Here is an 18,005-nt window from a genome sequence, read left to right as displayed (position 1 = left end):
AACCAATGATTACATTTATGGATGAAGTTAAAGATACTTGGTTACAGGCTGGACCAAATCCAAAATTTCCGGTTCATCTAAATTTACAGAAACTTTGGGACGAACCTCTCTGCATACTTGTGCGAAATCAACTTCTCGATTCTGCGCATGCATTGCAGAGAGGGCTCGTCTCCTTGCTGTAGCAGAGCGAGAATCGGGATTTTGGCTGCAGGCATATCCTTCGGGTAATTTAGGTACACTTTTAGATAACTTAACGTTATCAATTTGTACATGTTTGCGCCTGGGGGTAAAGACCGTTGAACGCCATCGCTGTCATTGCGGCGCTGACGTCGACGTGTTTGGACACCATGGACTTTCTTGTCAGCGCAGTGCTGGCCGCTTATCGCGTCACGCTTCCATCAACGACGTCATTCGTCGGGCTTTTGTCACCGTCAACGTGCCGGCTTGTTTAGAGCCGAATGGTCTCGCACGTGACGATGGCAAGCGGCCCGATGGTATGACGTTAATACCCTGGAAGGGGGGAGGATGCTAGTGTGGGACGCTACGTGTGTCGACACACTGGCTCCTTCTCACCTTCAGGCGTCTTCCTCTGGCGCGGGGGCGGCGGCTACAGCTGCTGAAAGCACCAAACGTCGTAAATATATTAGTTTATGCAATAACTATATATTTGTAGCGTTTGGTGTTGAAACTTTGGGTCCATGGGGTCCGGATGAGTTCCGATACGGTTCACGCGAGCGCTGTAGGAGCGAATTCGTAAACGTTGAACGTTTTCGAGCAAACGTAAAAACTCATACTAAGGGTAGTGTTGTAAATACAAACTCTAAATCTTACTGTCTGGCCACAGCCAACAGCGGCATGGCGTGCGGTGCGGCGAGCGGCGCGGCATGAGTCAAGCGGTTGAAATAAATACCGCGAGGCGGCGGAATCGGTGGACGTATTCGAAACAAATAATTTTATTTTAACCGCGCTTTAAGTTAAAATGTATGGATACGGAACAATTCATCAGTGATTTGCTCTCGTATATTACTTGCTATGGTATATTCAAAAAATATCGGGTAAGTTCCCGTATTCATAATAAAAAGTGTGAAATTCGCAAAGTTCTCTTCTTTTTTGGTTAAGTGGGTGCACCTATTCTTGACTGAATAATATCTTGAGCTAAGAACGACGTCGTTTCAAGGCAAAAGCGACATTTTTTAAATTAAAAACTTTGTAAATACGTCCACCGCCGTCGCCGCCGCGCACAGCTCGCCGCTCCGCTCGCCGCGCCGCTCGCCGCACCGCCCGTAGCTGTGGCCGGCACGTTAAGATTTTGAACGCTACGGTTCGATTGCGGAAGCACCGCTGCCACATCTATTTTTGCCTAATACCTAATAGAGCATTTGTGGCCGATTTTAGGAAGGACTCTCATATTATCTGGTGTCGATAAAAAATCTCCATGGCCGACAGTGGCCACCTATAACATCCGGTCCGTCTTCACTTCATACTAGTTATCTATATCTACTTAGTAAAAAAAAAGAAACTTTCATTCGTTCTATATAATGTATGAGCGAGACACATGCTCCAAAAGTGCTATTTTGTATAACAACATTTATTGAACCAAGTTATACATATCTTCAAAGCGTTGAAATAACAACAAGGCGTAGATTAAATTAAATTTTACAATTAAATCTCCAAATGAAGAGATCTCCAAATCTCCAAATTAAGCGAATTGAATTTATTATAAGCGTTTAGGTACCTACTTTATCAATTCTATTCTAATTACCTACATAAGTACATAAGTACTACATGGAATTGGAGAATTTTAGGTATAAATTAATAGGTCTTAATTTAAACAGATTATTTGATCTAAGGATATTTATAGAATTATATATGTATGTAGAGCTGTACGTACTCTTTATTATATGTATATTTATATGTGAGTATTTTCATTATTTATTTTGCAGTGGCAAATGAGCAAGCAAATCTGATGTTAAGCGTTGATTGTGGACATTCGGAATTGGGCAAAATTATTAGAATTAAGCCTAAGTTCCCTGCTCTTGAAAAGTAAGTAAAAAATGGACATTCCGCCGATCTGTCTTTTTACCCGCACCACATTTCTGATGTGTCAATAATGTGCGTATTGGAAAATAATTATTATCACTTGTGTTACGGCAAAAAAAAACATAGTGAAGAAACTTGAGATCCTGAGACACTTGAGATCCGTTAAAAAACGGTCATGAATGGATGGTCAGGACGTATGGATGGATGGAATAGGCTCTTGGACAGCGAAAGGGACTATTTTCTAACCCTTTGATTCTTAGAGAGATACCCAGCAACATGACCAATGTGATGACGGGAAATTACGCTTAAGTCTAACCATAAAGACTCCAGCTTGCTTCTTTAAATAATTATCCATCAGGCAGACATGGGAACAAGGTCCCCAATCTGGGTGACTCGCATTACTACAATATAGATTGAACGTGCAGTGACGTATGGGGCGGACGGCACCCTGGCACGTATGTCATTGCCACGCAGGGCGATAGCACTGAATTATAATTGATGTGCCAGGGTTGCCAGGTTTGAGTAATTGCGGAAATTGGGGGAAATTTACAGTTCCATCGGCAGGTTAGATAATGTTAGGTTAGTTAGTAAAGTAGTGGTTGAAATTTAAATATTCTCGCTAACACTGTTACACGAAAATATAGCCATTTGTTGCGACAAATATTCCAATAAACCAGCCTGAATCTCAATATTCACGACACAATAATAAATTACCAATTTAATTATATTGATTTTGACAAAATAAAAAATAAGGGTCCGTAATACACCAATAAACTTTAAATTGCTTATTGTAAAAATGGACAAACTTCTGAAAGAAATGCTTTACAATAAAGGTGTTATTACAATATACTCAAACTTTATTCTCATACATACGAAACGTATCACGCAAGTTATATAAAATTTTTGACAACCCTAAACATTGTAATGGAGACCCAAATATAAGTTGTTTTGGACCTTCCGTTACGCATGAAACGGCTACGTTTGTTCATTATATAAACACGTTTACATTATGCCCCTCGTCATATAATGAAGCTATGAAAAGTTTAACATTTGTTATCTGTGGTAGAGTCGAAAATGACAGACAAAATAATGGTTTTGTTAATAAATGGGTTAATTGTCACTCTACATTTTTACGCTATGTTGATAGCGTTTAAATAATTTTGATATTTTTATCCCGTTCCATAATGGAACTGTTTATCATATGTAAATGTTTAAAAAACAATGTGACTGAGTTAGTCTCAAGACCAAACCAAAGCTCAAGTTAGTCTAGCTAATCTAGGCCAGTCTAGAAAATTACAAGCAATTTTGATCTGTATTGAACTAATTTGGATAGTGTAATTAAATACTATAGTATCTCCATTGATATGAGTGCAGCAGAGCAGTAATCATCCCGGTCTGACGGGCGGGGTCCCCGGTTTGATTCCCGGTCAGACAGGTATCTGAATGATGAATTTATATTTCTGTTCTGGGTATCCACGACACAGGGAATCCTAGTGTGAGGCTACCAATGTAGAAGTAATTTTAATATTGTATGACGAAACGGTAAACAATTATGATTTTTCTATCCGTCCGTATAACCTGATTTGAACAAATTTTCCCTCTGAAGCCTTCCCCGGGATGCCCGTTACGTAATTATGTATTTTAACTTAATAAACCATTTTAATATAACGTTTAATTTGTTCCTGAAATTACACAGGAAATTTAATGTTAAAACATTGATATGAATGTATAATGTAATAACAGTGAAACTCGTTATATTTTGCATATTCGTTTCGTTAATATTATACGTTAAATCCACTCATGGATGTATTTTATACCAAATAATGTTGCATATATTTTGTCCCTTTTATGCAGGTTTTTTTTAAAGTTGGAGCAGCAAACGAGGTTGCAGTCCATCTGATCAGATGATCTTACCATCGTAAGTAGTTACTGACAAGTATTTTTATGCCGAAACTCTTTAAAATAAGTTATTACGCAGACGCTATTGGTATATTTATTTATACTTTTGTAAATGACCAAGAGAAAACGCGTGAAAATAAATAGGTAACAAACTTACTCGTATGAAAACAAAGTGTAAGTTACTTTATTAGTAGTGTAGATACATAGACGCGGTAAGAATCCCACATAACCCCGTGCCGCTCCCACGGCATAGGGTACCTTTTGAAGGTTTCCCCCTCGTCAACAAAAAAAAAAAAAGTGTAGATACATAGATAGAATATTCTTGTTGCACACTCCGGTAGATCTTAACTATAATAGGTACTACAATAGTATACTCGTGTACTTTATATTGAAATGTATCCTATATTTCTGCCTGTAAAATCCTCTTCCTCGCATATATGGATCGCACTTATCTAGTGTAGTCTAGGTAGGGCCTTGAAGTAAAACAAAATATGTAAGGTAGGCAAGGTAGGTACGTAATAAAAGACAGCAAAGTATGAATCGGGTTTTAACTAAGAATGTGTAATTAAATGAAGTTAACATATGTTTTCGTATATTTACCTACCAGCTACCTACCTATTTACATGACACAAATACTTGTTAGGCTGTATACTACGCTACGTTAGGCCAATAATAGCCGCATGAATGCAAGCAGAATTCATCTAAGCATAAGTGATTATTTCCTCCCACGGACATCTGCAACGAACTACAAATAGAATAAGAGTACTAACTGAACTTAATTACATTTCCATCGTCTCTACACCACTCTATCTCTACCTATCTTTAGCACCCCTTTTATCATCTCTGTATATTTAACCTATATTAGGTACTAAATATACTTTGGAATTATAAATTTACTGACATGTATATATCAAAAATGTTACCTATTACTTTATATGTTATGTTAAACGGTATTACTTTTACATGTTATGTTTAACGGTGTTAGAACCCTCTGTATAACAAAAACTATTATTAATTTTTTTGTTTATCTATCCGCCGGGTCCGGCTACTTTGTAAAACAGTTGTCAGCGAGCTAATATTAAAAGAAGTAGCCTAGGCTGCTTTTATTGACAAGCCAAGAATCAATAAAACCCACTTAATCTACCAAATATTTACACCTTTAAACGCGGGTGAAACCGCGGGCCAGAGTTTCCATAGAATTTAAATTTTGTCTACAACAATTTACGCTTAAATTTTCTCATAACAATAAATCTAAATTCATAAGAATTATTCTGGCGTAAGATATAAAGTTACCTTCAAAAATCAGCATAGGTACGGATTCTTTAAAGGAATTTTACGCCTTCATAAAAATCAAAGTCCCGCTTCAATACATTAAAATGCTTTCAACCCTTAAATCAAATTATGCGCCTATCAAAGCGGCTTTAAAATATTCACTCTATATTTTTTAGATACGAAGTGATATTATTATCATACGCCCGTTATTTATATTCCAACTAAATTTCACAATTTCTGCCTACTAAAAATTGTCATGCTTAGTTCTTAGGTACGCAAAAGTTGGGCAGATAGCTATAGCATCCGGTACTGTCCCGTTGCTGGGCACGGGTCTCCTGGTAGGAAGGGTCATGGACCACCGTGTTAACCAAGTACTTAAAGATAGACTTCACACAACTTAGGGAACTTTTATTTTCCAGAATTTCCTGGCAGGTAAGTTTCGTTTAATATTTACTTTCATCGTTAAGTGTTCATTAGTTTAAGCATTCTAGTTACATTAAAAATCTGTCTGAAATTCGACCTTTGGACCCTCAGTGCAAAGATCTAACTTAAAATTTAATATCTTTTTATTTTTATTAAAATTATGTACAGAGTGAAATGTAATTATGTTTGTTGGCCTGTAAATAAAATATTATATCTACTTACTCAAAAAATGTTACGTACAACTTCGTAGAAACACTCAATTTGAATTACGATTTCAGAAAATTTACATTATACCTTATTAACTTATAATGTAAATTTTCTGAAATTTTAGCCCCGGTTCAAGATTTATTTTAATAATTCTCAGAATGAATCTAGTAGAATTGAAAATATAGAAAGCCCATGATTACAATTTTAATTTTGTTATAAATAATAGCAATATTAATAAACGAGTACAAAACAAATGCTTTCCGATTCATAAGTAGAATGTAAAATAATGTAGGAGATTGTAGTTTGGAGTGTTACGGTAATTGTGTAGGTATAAAAGATGTATAGCCTAAACCAATTACTAACTAAATTCCTATTTAATATAGATTTATCAGACCGAGGAGTGAACAACCCTTTGTGTGGCTTACTGCTTTAAAAATCCGTAAACGACGTGAAACATAGGTTCGTTAATTCGTAAATAGCTTTACTTAAATATTAAGGGAAAAATACGTAATAAAATGCACTTGTGTAATTTTCTTCTGTAAATTATATACTTTTTGATCGATTCCTTGAATATCTTATTTGTGGCTATGTTGGCTACATCTGATTTTTACTGAGAAAAGCAAAATTGATATTTAAAAAAAAAATAAAAAACGTTTTTAGTCGCATTCTTTTATATATTATTTCGGTTCCAAAATATATAGTTCCGAATAATATTGTCGGGTTAAATTTAAAAATGTATGCACATATGTTGCCTCAAACAAAAAGCGCCACCTGTTGAAATTTTCCAGAACTACGTGCTCAACAGTAAGATGACATGTCTATGAACCTCGTTTGTACCGAGTTTCATCTCTTGTGGAGAGATGTCGGAACAGTCATTTTGTAGATATAAATAAAATATACCTGATACCATATGATTGATGGGTAATACGTTTAAAAATAATTGCCTGTGGTGTGCTTTTGACGGGTACCTGATAAATTGAGAAATAATTGCTTACATTATATTTGATAGATCTTGGTAGGAATTCTGGTAGGATAAAATGGTTACTTATAGGTATGAGTTGTACACTTTTTTATACGAGAAATCAGTATGAACTATCAAGACGGTAGGTATCTATTGTGTCCTTATTTCCTTCTTCGTAAAATGAAAAACGGACTGAAATAAAATAATTATGTCCGCGATAGAAAATATATGTGTCATAATTATGTTCATCAGCTCTAAAACTTCCATTGCTCTAAAAATATTATTAATAAAAACTTACTGAGGCGGGGCAGTCACCTATCGGTCGGACACATAAAGCTTCGATCCCTATCCAAACAGATATCTGAATAATTAATTTAAATATCTGTTCTGGGTCTGGATGTTTGTGTATTCGTCTTTATGTATGACACAAGGAATCTATATGTGGGGCTATGTATGTAGAAAGTTCCTTAAACGTGCAACCTCAAACTACAGTACTTACCAATTACTATTTTTCGGGTTTTTTTTTATTACTATTTTTTATTATTTATCGAACATCAACCATTCGTGGCAACAATCATATTAAGTACACTAGCACGTCATAACACAATACCACTACAGTAAATCGCCGATCGATGCGGTCGCTTAAAAGCTCGTATGCCGATAAAAACCATTACAACCACCTCCATTAGCAAATACACGCAAAATTTACATAAGCGCACAGCTAAACTGTGGAATATCATGTTATACCTATTATTTATAATTATTTATGAATATGCATATCATAGACTTCGAAAATAAGTCATCATCATTATCATCATCATCAACCCATTACTGTCCCACTGCTGGGCACGGGTCTCATCTCATAATGAAAAGGATTAGGTCATAGTCCACTGCGCTGGCCAATTGCGTATTGGTAGACTTCACATACATTTGAGATTTCTCTCAGGCATGCGGGTTTCCTCACGATGTTTTTCTTCACCGTTTAGCAAGTGATAATTAATTTATAATACGCACATAACTTTGAAAAATCTGAGGTTTGAAAGTGCCTGGGATTTGAACCTCGCACTTCACAATCAAGATACCTAGTTTCTTCACCACTAGGCTATCACTATTATCTTGTTATATTATTTATAAATATGTATATCATAGACTTTGAAAATATGTCGTCATCAACCCCTTACTATCCCACTGGTGGGCACGGTTGAGAGAGGTTTAGGGCATAGTCTATTTTTCTCAGACGCGTAACTTTCCTCGCGATGTTATCGATCGCTGTTGTAGGTAGTGATAGTTAATTTCTAATAAGTACGAGTATGAGCATAATATGAAAAAGAGTTTGGATTCGAATTTTATTTTATGTGTGTTATTTTAGAGGCGATAGGATCGTTTGGTGTCTGCCTTATACGAACAGTGTTAAGAGTTGTGTTTTAGTTTTAAGGTGTAATAATGGACATATTTCATCGTATTCTATGTATAAACGATATACAAAAACCGCGATTTTGAATACAACCTTTCCTGAATCAATTTATTATATAACTATCCTAGATTTATCTGACTGCGGAGTCAAATTTCTTTTCAGTTTCTTTACATGTAATATACCGTTTCTTAGATAATACAATTCAAATCAGCGACTCAGTCAGTATTAATAGAAAAATATGAAAGAACTCAACAGGTCCACAATCAGTAACAGACGCTTCAAACAAGTCAAGGGGATGTGGGTCAATGTCGGCATTCAACTGGTTACCGTCCCCTCATCCAGTAGACTATTGATTGCTCCCACGATTGGCAGGCATTTTCATTAATCAATAACTAACTTTGGCCTGTGGTTTTGTCTATGATATTTCTTGTTTTATTTGTTGGACAAAAAATAGATGTTTTCTTTTTTTTTTGGTAAACGACATTTAGATGTTAAGTGACCACCGATTATAGATCTATAATGAAAATCTAAGCTTAAAATTATACCTGAAATAACATTTTATAATATAGGAGTAGCAGACAAGCATGCAGTCCACCTTAAGGTGGCTACTGCCGCCCATGGACATCTGTAATCAACCCCAGATAGGATTAGATATTCCTACCTGAGGTCGGCCACAGATGCGCCGCTACTCCTGAGGATTAAGCAGGACCGCCTCGGAAAAGTATCCCTTACCACACCCTTCAAACCAGAATACAGCAGCGTTTAACACTGTTATTATGAGGCAGAAATAGGTGTAGCGATGGTACCGCCGGAGTCGAACTACAAATGGTTCTACCACCTTTACATATATTATAACTACTCGTACCTATATGTTTACGGTAATGGTTATAAATAGAATTCTTTGATAACATTTATAGCACGATTTTTATAAATGTACCCAGGTATATATTTTGAAATCGTTATCACTATTTTTAATTAACAATTAATGAATGAAATGAAATAACTTTATTACGAAATGCATTGTACACACACACATATCAATTACAAATTACTTAAGTTGATTACAATATAGTGGGATATAGGTACATATATAACTCAAGATACATAACAAGACAACACAGCTTTAGACATAGTGTTATCTGTATAATTATATGTTTGAGTACATATTATCTATGAACAGAAACTTCGCAAATTGTTAGATACATAGGTTATAAATTGTTAGATACTTTAACTTAAATTTACAATAAGTAGGTAGATTTGAATTTAGGCCAAAAATAAAACTAAGTTGAGTTGCGCCCGTAATTAATAATCAATAAATAATCTGGATAGATTCTACTTTCTTATTTCTACCTACCAAAGATCGACATGACAATTCGTGCCTACTAGAAATTGTCAAATATCTATGTTTGGTAGGCGAATTATTGGATAGGTACCTTTTTTTTTTGTTTTCGAGGGGGAAACCTTCAAAGGGTACCCGTCGACGTGGGAGCAACGCCGGGTTATGTGGGATTTTTACCGCACTAAAACCCCCCCGGTGGCCGTCCTCAACGCTTGGTGGAGTACTCCGGGATCTCCAATGGAACACAACCGGAGTCCTCCGAGCGCGATGCCCCAGTCGGGCTCTGAAGAGCGCTTAATTTTAATTAACATGAAGAAATACGAGATAAAACCTTTCAGTTATCCATGTTGTCAAAGAGAATGAACGTAAATATTTGAGTAATGCACCCCTGTCTTCCCAACGGGTGCCTAATTACTTGGATCGATTGTCTCCCCTCAGCGACAGTTAATTGTAGCTTATACGTTATTATTGTGTTTTGAGTGATAAGGTTTTTTGAGAAAAGAAGCATAAATGTTTATCTACAAAACTAGAAAATTATTATAAAAATAAAAATCCGATCACTTAAGAATGGATCTAATGAAGCAGTTATAGTCTAGTGGTTGAAACGTGACCTCTAAATCGAGGGATCCGAGGTTCAAATCCTAGGCGTATCTCTATGTGTCTAGTTATGAACGTATTATAAATTAATTATTACTTGCTCTGACGATTAAAGAAAACATCGTGAGGCAACCTGCATACCTGACAAATCTTTAAAAAAGTTTTAAAAGGTATGTGAGGCGCGGTGGATTGTGGCCTAATCTCTCTCATTCTGAGAGGAGACCCGTGCCCAGCAGTAAGTCAGTGATGGGTTGATGATGAGATAATTATCCGAAAAATATTACCTACCATCTGAAGTCGAGTAAAAAAGCAAATAAGATCTATTTCTATATATGCAATTTAATTTAAAAAGTAATTAATACTAGTAACAGTAGCAAATCATCTCTTGAAATACGTATCCAAGAACAATTAAATGGCTTAAGCAATTACAAAAATAATTACCCCTCTTCAACGATAAAACAGTGTCCTTATAATTGAGACTCGTACACATATACTCAATGTGTGAAACTGGAAACGTCTTCACGCGTCTTTTTCTCTAAAATCGGGCCAGCAGTGAAATAGTGAAGTAGCATCGATTATAAATGTGAATGGGAGCCAAAAATTACATAAAATGAGTCGCATGCTCGTCTGCTGCTCCCATTAAATATTTGCTTAAAAACCCATTGGCTTATAGCAATCCGCACTGCAGAACCGATATCGTTTACGATTCATCGAACTCTACATACGAGGCTCTCTACTAACAAGCCTTCTGTCTGCAGTAAATTCGTCTACATATTGCTGACTCTATATTTTACTAAGTACTTTGGTTGAAAACTGTATCAAGGTTTTCAGAATAAAATGATTTGAAAATTTGAATATTAAAATGATTTAATTCTATTTTTTATATGTTTATTATCTTATATCTTAATGTTTTAACAATCTCGTACACTCAAATTAAAAAAAACTTAGAAGGCAAATTATGTACCTACTTGTATTAAATAAAATTGTTTTGACTATAAATAATAACTAAAATATTTTAATAATAAGTAAATATTAATATTTAAGAAAAATAATATAGTGATTTATTACTCGCGTTTAGTATATTTTGATAAGTCATCTTACTTACTGATATTCTTCTAATAATTATTATTTATAGAAAAATATTTTAAAATAAAAATCAGATGAGCGTAAAAATCAAACACTGATCGTTTAATATCGGTAATAATAAAAATGTAAGAAAAATATCATTTATGTATTGTGTTACAACTAAAGGCAATGACTTCATTTTTATGTCTTAAAGTGCACTACAATACAGATCTATCAGGAATATCAGGATGCACGGTTCGACCCCTTATCAATTCGTTGATAACCTGAAATCAACTTTACTTACACTCATGTCTGCTTGACGCCCGCTTCCCCACTCATTTAAACGTATGTACACAACACACTATCATAAATAACTGTATAATAGAACACAACACATCCCTCTTAACTATAACAATGTAGGACACCAAAACGTTGACAAAATAGGCCAAAAATCCTTCGGAAAACCGAAACACTCTATTTTTGAAATCACACTACAAAATGCACCATTTTAGAGCCGCGAAAAGTCTTAATAGTTACGAATTAAACTTAGAAATCACTTTAAACCCGTTTTAAACAGAAAACATGATTCGTTTCAGTCAAAACGTCGAATTTTGAGGTTATCTCTCGAATCGGTAAATGTAGGGCATGTAGTGGAGGAAACCATTGCTGTAGAGTTTATATTCGCTTGGCATTTTGAGCTTGTGTGGGAGGCTCGACTGTGTTCAGTTCATGCAATTCATGAAGACGCCACTCACAAGTTTTATTACTAGAGTAATAAGGGTGACAATTGATAGAGAGCGGCGACATCGTGAAAGGCACAACGAAATGAAATTCCTATACGAATACTAACAAGAGTGCCAATGTGTGCGAGGGTTGATAATACTGCAGTGGTGTGCGTTATCAAGTACACAAGGCGTACGGTTATCCCGGATATGTCCGGAGATAACATATTTAGGCACAGTGGTAACCATACATCGTGAGGACTCCAGATTGGATTCCCGTTTAGGAAGACTTTTAAATTAAGTTTAATCTTAAATCTGGATTTAGATAGAGAACGTGCACCATTAGTTTTTGAGTATGCACATGGTCCTAACACAAATCTCTACGCGACTCTAGTCTAGATTTCTTTATATTTGAATTAACGTTATAATCTGTATCTTTTAAGTTAAACATGGGTTGAAAGCTTTCCTGTCAGTAAAAGCCATTTGAAAGAACAAGTGACCCTTGTGCTCTTGGAAGCGCCTCCCACTTGGTTAGGACCCTGAAATCCAACTTATAGCTTATTAGCAGCTATCCTGCGAATTAAGCGTTCATTTATTTAGGTGTTTACTCGTTTTTCTGTTTCCATTGCAACCATCAGGGAATCCTAGTGTAGAAATTATAAAAAAACTTAGTAATATTTGACATGCCTTACATTGTGTTTTTAAGTAATATATAAATAGATATTGAATGTTTACAACATATAAAAATATAAAAAGATCTCTGTGTTTCAACTACGGCGGCTCTACTTTTTCAACTTTTTAAACTTTAATTTAAATAAGTGATAGATAAATATCTGTTTCAAAAACATACTCGTATCTTCAAATGAGTTGATGGAAAATTATTTCCCTGTAGAGACAAGAATTAGTAAATCGATCCGCATTTCATCTTCACAGGCTGATCCCCTACTATTCGAAGTCACGCAATTTTCCCTTAACTAGCTATCTCTGTCCTTTTCTATTTTAATGAGACAGACAGAGAAATAATATTCTACCTAGAACTTCAATTGCGAATGGTAATACTGAACAGATGTGTGTGTGTATTTGTCAATTAAACACGCACACGAATAAAAATACGCGGAGATATTTTCACGACCATCCCATACGAATCTAAATAGAACTTTAACTCAGTACATTACAGTACAAAATTGCACGGTAATAAGACACAATTAATCTAAGGGTGCGTGGAAATTGTGGAAGCGAGACGTATTATATGAAATTCATTTGAAGGAAAGAGACAGTTTCCCTGCAATTGTATTATTAGTGTTTTCGAAAGTTGCGTCATACTAGTGATGTATGTGTTCAATACTCAGAACAATGTTTGGCAACGTGACCTATCAAATATCTGCAAAGGACTTGTTATGAGGGACGATGGAATCTTTTATATGATGGATATAGACGGTATTCGTCTTTCAGACGGGAAAGTAATAGGTTTTTAATTATAAAATCCATTTGTTTCAATCATATCTATTTTCGTAGTATTCTTGATATTTGCATGTGGTAGTATTTGGTAGTTACCTTATAATTTTTCAATCATTGAGATAAGAATATTATGTGTATAAAAATAATAGAAATTTATATTAAGTGGGTTTTGTACCAAGTGGCTGATTCGTATAACCTTTACATGAAGCGATAAGACTATTACCTCTTATGAAAGTAATTCTAATGGTTTAGGACTGAAAGTCGTGTTTTCGAAATTTTCTGTAGGTAATTAAAATACACCTAGATAGGTATAATACATTGAACTGACGTATGAAAAACTGATACAACCTAACATATAGCAAACTATCAATAAAATCTATATTAATACATATGACAATTAAGTTCAAATTACAATACAAGTTACACGAAATTAATTCGAACGAGACTCATTCGGCTTTCTCTTCGACATTATTTAGAGTTTTCCTTCCATGGTAAGCGCTTTACACTTGACATGCGCCGGTTGACCTCCGAATCGATGAAAACGTTTGTTGTTGTTCCGTCTCGCTCGCACGCAATGTTCTCTCGCTCGCCTGTCAAGGTGACGTTTCGTCACACTACGTCACTAGAGCAAATAGTACGCATTGCGGTCGATAGATGGCGTTAGTAGGCAGAAATGGGATTGACGTTATCAGCGTTGAAGCGTGTTCTCTTTTGGAATTATTTCGCTGTTAGTTTTTTCTTTAATATGAAGTTGATTAATTTAATATTTTTCTAGTGTGAGAAAAGTCGGTCCTACACACGTTACTACATTTTTTTATAACAACGGCAAGAGTGTTCAGTATGGGCCACGCCCATTTTTTCTCTTTTTTTCTATTATTGTTTAAATTGTAACAACGCAAACGCAAACGATCTTGGCAGTAGCCATGAAGAGGAATTATAACGGATATTACTATACCAATATAAGTTTTGTACCATGACTTTGGCTGCATACACCTATCGCCGTGCCTTGATTTTCAATTTCAAGTCAAGGCAATTATTTCTATTGATAGGATAAATATGCTTCAGGACATCGGAACTTTGTAACGACGTCCTATCGAAATTGGTTTAGATATTTCATAGAGATACAAAATATAAGAGACAAACATTTTTTTTAATATAACTACATAAGTTTAGGAGAAGCCATTTGTAAGAAGATTACAGGAGCTTATTTCAATTTTTTATGCATTTAAATTAATATTATTTACATAGGTACTCGCGAACAATCCGCCGAGTATCTCGCCAAACAATGACACGTATTTAACCGCTACGCTCGATTATAGTCGCGTAATCTTTTGATCCGCGCTGAAAAACCAATATTCTGCGAAAAACGGGCGAGCGTCATGGCAAGTACCCAGTAGAATACCTATTTACATACTCGTACTAGCGTCTATTCGTCCTTACTTGGCGTGAATCTAAACTTGATAATAATAAAAATCATCAACTTTAATTTAGTTTATATGTTAACGTCCATTAAACTAAAGTAATTATTATCATCTAGGCGCATCTGTTGTCAAAGACATAAGCATAAAGATGCTCTCTTGCTTTTATTAGATTTAAATAATTAAGTTATAAATTATACCTTTTAACTTTTTACAGATAGTAGGTACATAATAAGAATTATATATTTCATAATATTACGTACTTCTATGACGTGATATTACTGAGACAGCGTCATTGCTAATGCAGGTAGATTGCTTACGTATTTCCATCATACATTTTTATCAGTTTCACCTGTTTAAATAATATAGGTATTACGATTAAATAAAATTAAGACTGAATGGTGTCATTCGCAAAAAATATTTGAAATAAACCTTAAATAAATATAGCCCTTGGACTGAATTACAAAAACCACAGATGATTTCTGTATTACTTTCTAACTTTAGTGAGGATAAGATAAATTAAATAAATCAAAAACAACTTAAAAATTTTAACAAACCTTGCAGTCCAACTGATTATATACCTGTGTAGCTACTGCCGCCTATGGACATTTGTACCGAACCCTATATGGAACAAGGGCTTTACCTAAAGCCGAAGCGTTGCCACTTCTGAGTACTATGACGGTCGCCTTACAACAACTGTTTCACTCTAGAAATTGGTATGTTAGTGGTACAGGTCGAATTATAACTACTGGCTCTGTTACTTTTAATATTATAAAGAAAACAAATATTGCTGCGTTAAAACAATGGTTATGTTTTATCGTGGTACATGCCTACCCAGTTAAAAGGAACTAGCCATAGGGTTGATTAATCTCATTAACGCGATTGAAATTTGGTCCCGTTACCGCAGGTCGCCGTGAGAATAATCCAAGCGATTTAGACGAAATATTGAAATAAAAATACTGCTTAGGAATTGTTTAAATAGAAGGTGACAAGTACCTAATTCTCACCTTATTTAGGAAAAACGTTGAATTGCTTAGGTATTGGGGTTATTGTGCCTTATCGCATAGCGTAATAATACCTACCACTGAAATGCGCAGTCGAACCATGAAATCTTGTACGAAATTTATAACTATTGAATAAGAAAATAGCCATAAATTATAGACACTTACCTACCTACTATGATTAATGTGTTACTAACGAGTTATACTTCATCATAAAACTTCAAAAGAGCTCATATGTAGATAAGTAGGTAGTACCTACTTTAAGGTCCAATTAGTGATCGTTAAATTTTATCAATTGATTACAATTTCCATTTTTCCGCCTTCAAATATTTATAGGTTAGATAAGTAGACATTTACGACACAAATAACATAAAGTTTAACCAGATGAGATCTATGAACGGAAATGTTTGATTACTCCTGATTCAACTAATAATTATTATCTTACGAATCAATCTCATATTTACTTAAGGTTTATGAGTATCCGATATCAAAGGCTTTAATTGAAAATTAATTCTGACAATAGCCGGAAACGCTTAATCCAGACGTAGCCTCGAGTAACAAAAACTGTTAAAAAGACATAAAAACCTGGATGCATCGAGCCAACGCCTACCGCAGCCAAAAATAAACCAGGAAACCAAATTTTGGTACAAAAGAACACAAGTCACGAAATAAGGAAAGCAAATTTAGATCTTCTTTCGAAGAAAATGAAGCAGATTTTGAAAAGGAAGCAAATCGTGGTTGAGATGTTGATGATGGTAGTTTAAAAAGTGCTGTTTACATGTTGGCAGAAGAAATTCTTATTGAAGGAGCTCGAAGCTGAGCTGCAGTCTTAAATAACAGGGCACGCGAGTTTTGGCGCATCCGTAATGATACACCTCGCGTGTTTTCTGATTAAAACGCACTTTTGGGTATTAATTTCGGCTCTGATTAACCGTTTTTTGTGGAAATTAGGACGTAATACCTTGCTGGAATTTAATCAATCTGCAATCTGTTCTGCCGTAGTTTCATATTCATTTGTTGGATGAATTTGATTATTTTTACTATACTTAGAATAAATTTTAACGGCTCTACGTAAAGTCGATCTTACTATCAAGCCGGTATCATGCTCATTTCTAAATTATTTAAAGACTGAGAGAGATTAAGAGAGTAAGAGACAGTAATACTGTTTATACCAAAAAAATGGTGAATTATTATTAAATTGTAACAAGGAGTCGGATTTCTTATTTTTGAATTGAAATCGTTATAAATATAGTATTTTATGCGAATGAACTTAGTTGATGATAAGATCAAATAATGATAAGGCATGATAAGATCTAGTGAAACTCCTGTGCCATTTGTTTTCAGATATTTATGGACAATAGTGACCTTTGGAGATAAATTACTTCAATACAACTTCGTAAAAAGGCTACTGGAATCGTCTATTTTGGTAGATACATAAAATAAATGTTTTCGCAAAAAAAATCTTACAGTAGGTATCATATTGTCCCTATCCTCAGGTCCAGAATAGAATTTCGGTATCCCCTACCTATTGTAAGAGACGCCTTAAAGAGGGTTTCTGGTGTTGCGGGTGGTAAGAGTGGGAATTCGAGTCACTAAGCTAGCGACCTAGGAAAGAATGGTAGTGACCGGATGCCTTCATCAACATATACTTTAAGAGTAGACCTCAGAAGTGGCAACGCATCTGTAATTGGATTCAGTGAAACTCAAATTCTATATAATCTATAGAGTTGGTTCCAGTTGGACCACTGGCGGTAATCCACTTAATTTCGGATATACTGTATGTCTTTGTATTACCAAAATATGAATGGAAAGTGGTAGAACCCTTTGTGGTTAGACGCCAGACGGCTCTACCCCCGCACCTATTTCTGCTATATATTCTATATTATCTATAGAGTTGGTTCCAGTTGGACCACTGGCGGTAATCCACTTAATTTCGGATATACGAGTACTGTATGTTCGTTGTATTACCAAAATATGAGTGGAAAGTGGTAGAACCCTTTGTGGTTAGACGCCAGGCGGCTCTACCCCCGCACCTATTTCTGCTACATAACAGCAGTTTTAAACGCTGTTGTGTTCTAGTTTAAAGGATGTATAAGGGAGATATACTTTTCCGAGGCGTTCCAGCTTAGTCCCCAGGGGTAGCGGCGCATCTTTGACCGACCTCAAGTAGGAATATCTAAGCCTATCTA

The 18,005-nt window shown here is 35.2% G+C and overlaps 1 protein-coding gene across 1 annotated transcript in view; it reads right to left on the bottom strand.

Moving 5' to 3' along the window:
• Rab26 (RAS oncogene family member Rab26) overlaps positions 1-11,854 on the bottom strand; it is a 103,677-nt gene extending 91,823 nt beyond the window's left edge. The window contains exon 1 of the mRNA XM_073087940.1: positions 11,522-11,854. Within this exon, the coding sequence (XP_072944041.1) occupies positions 11,522-11,527 (6 nt within the window). The 5' untranslated portion in view covers positions 11,528-11,854. The remainder of the gene's footprint in view (positions 1-11,521) is intronic.
• Between the last annotated feature and the right edge of the window lie 6,151 nt (positions 11,855-18,005).

The sequence above is a fragment of the Epargyreus clarus genome, unplaced genomic scaffold (assembly GCF_041222505.1).
Source record: "Epargyreus clarus isolate Ecla_fem2 unplaced genomic scaffold, WU_Ecla_fem_2.2 ptg000026l, whole genome shotgun sequence".
Classification (NCBI taxonomy): domain Eukaryota; kingdom Metazoa; phylum Arthropoda; class Insecta; order Lepidoptera; family Hesperiidae; genus Epargyreus; species Epargyreus clarus.
Note: the sequence above shows the minus strand (reverse complement) of the source record. Positions and strands in the feature narration are given on the sequence as shown.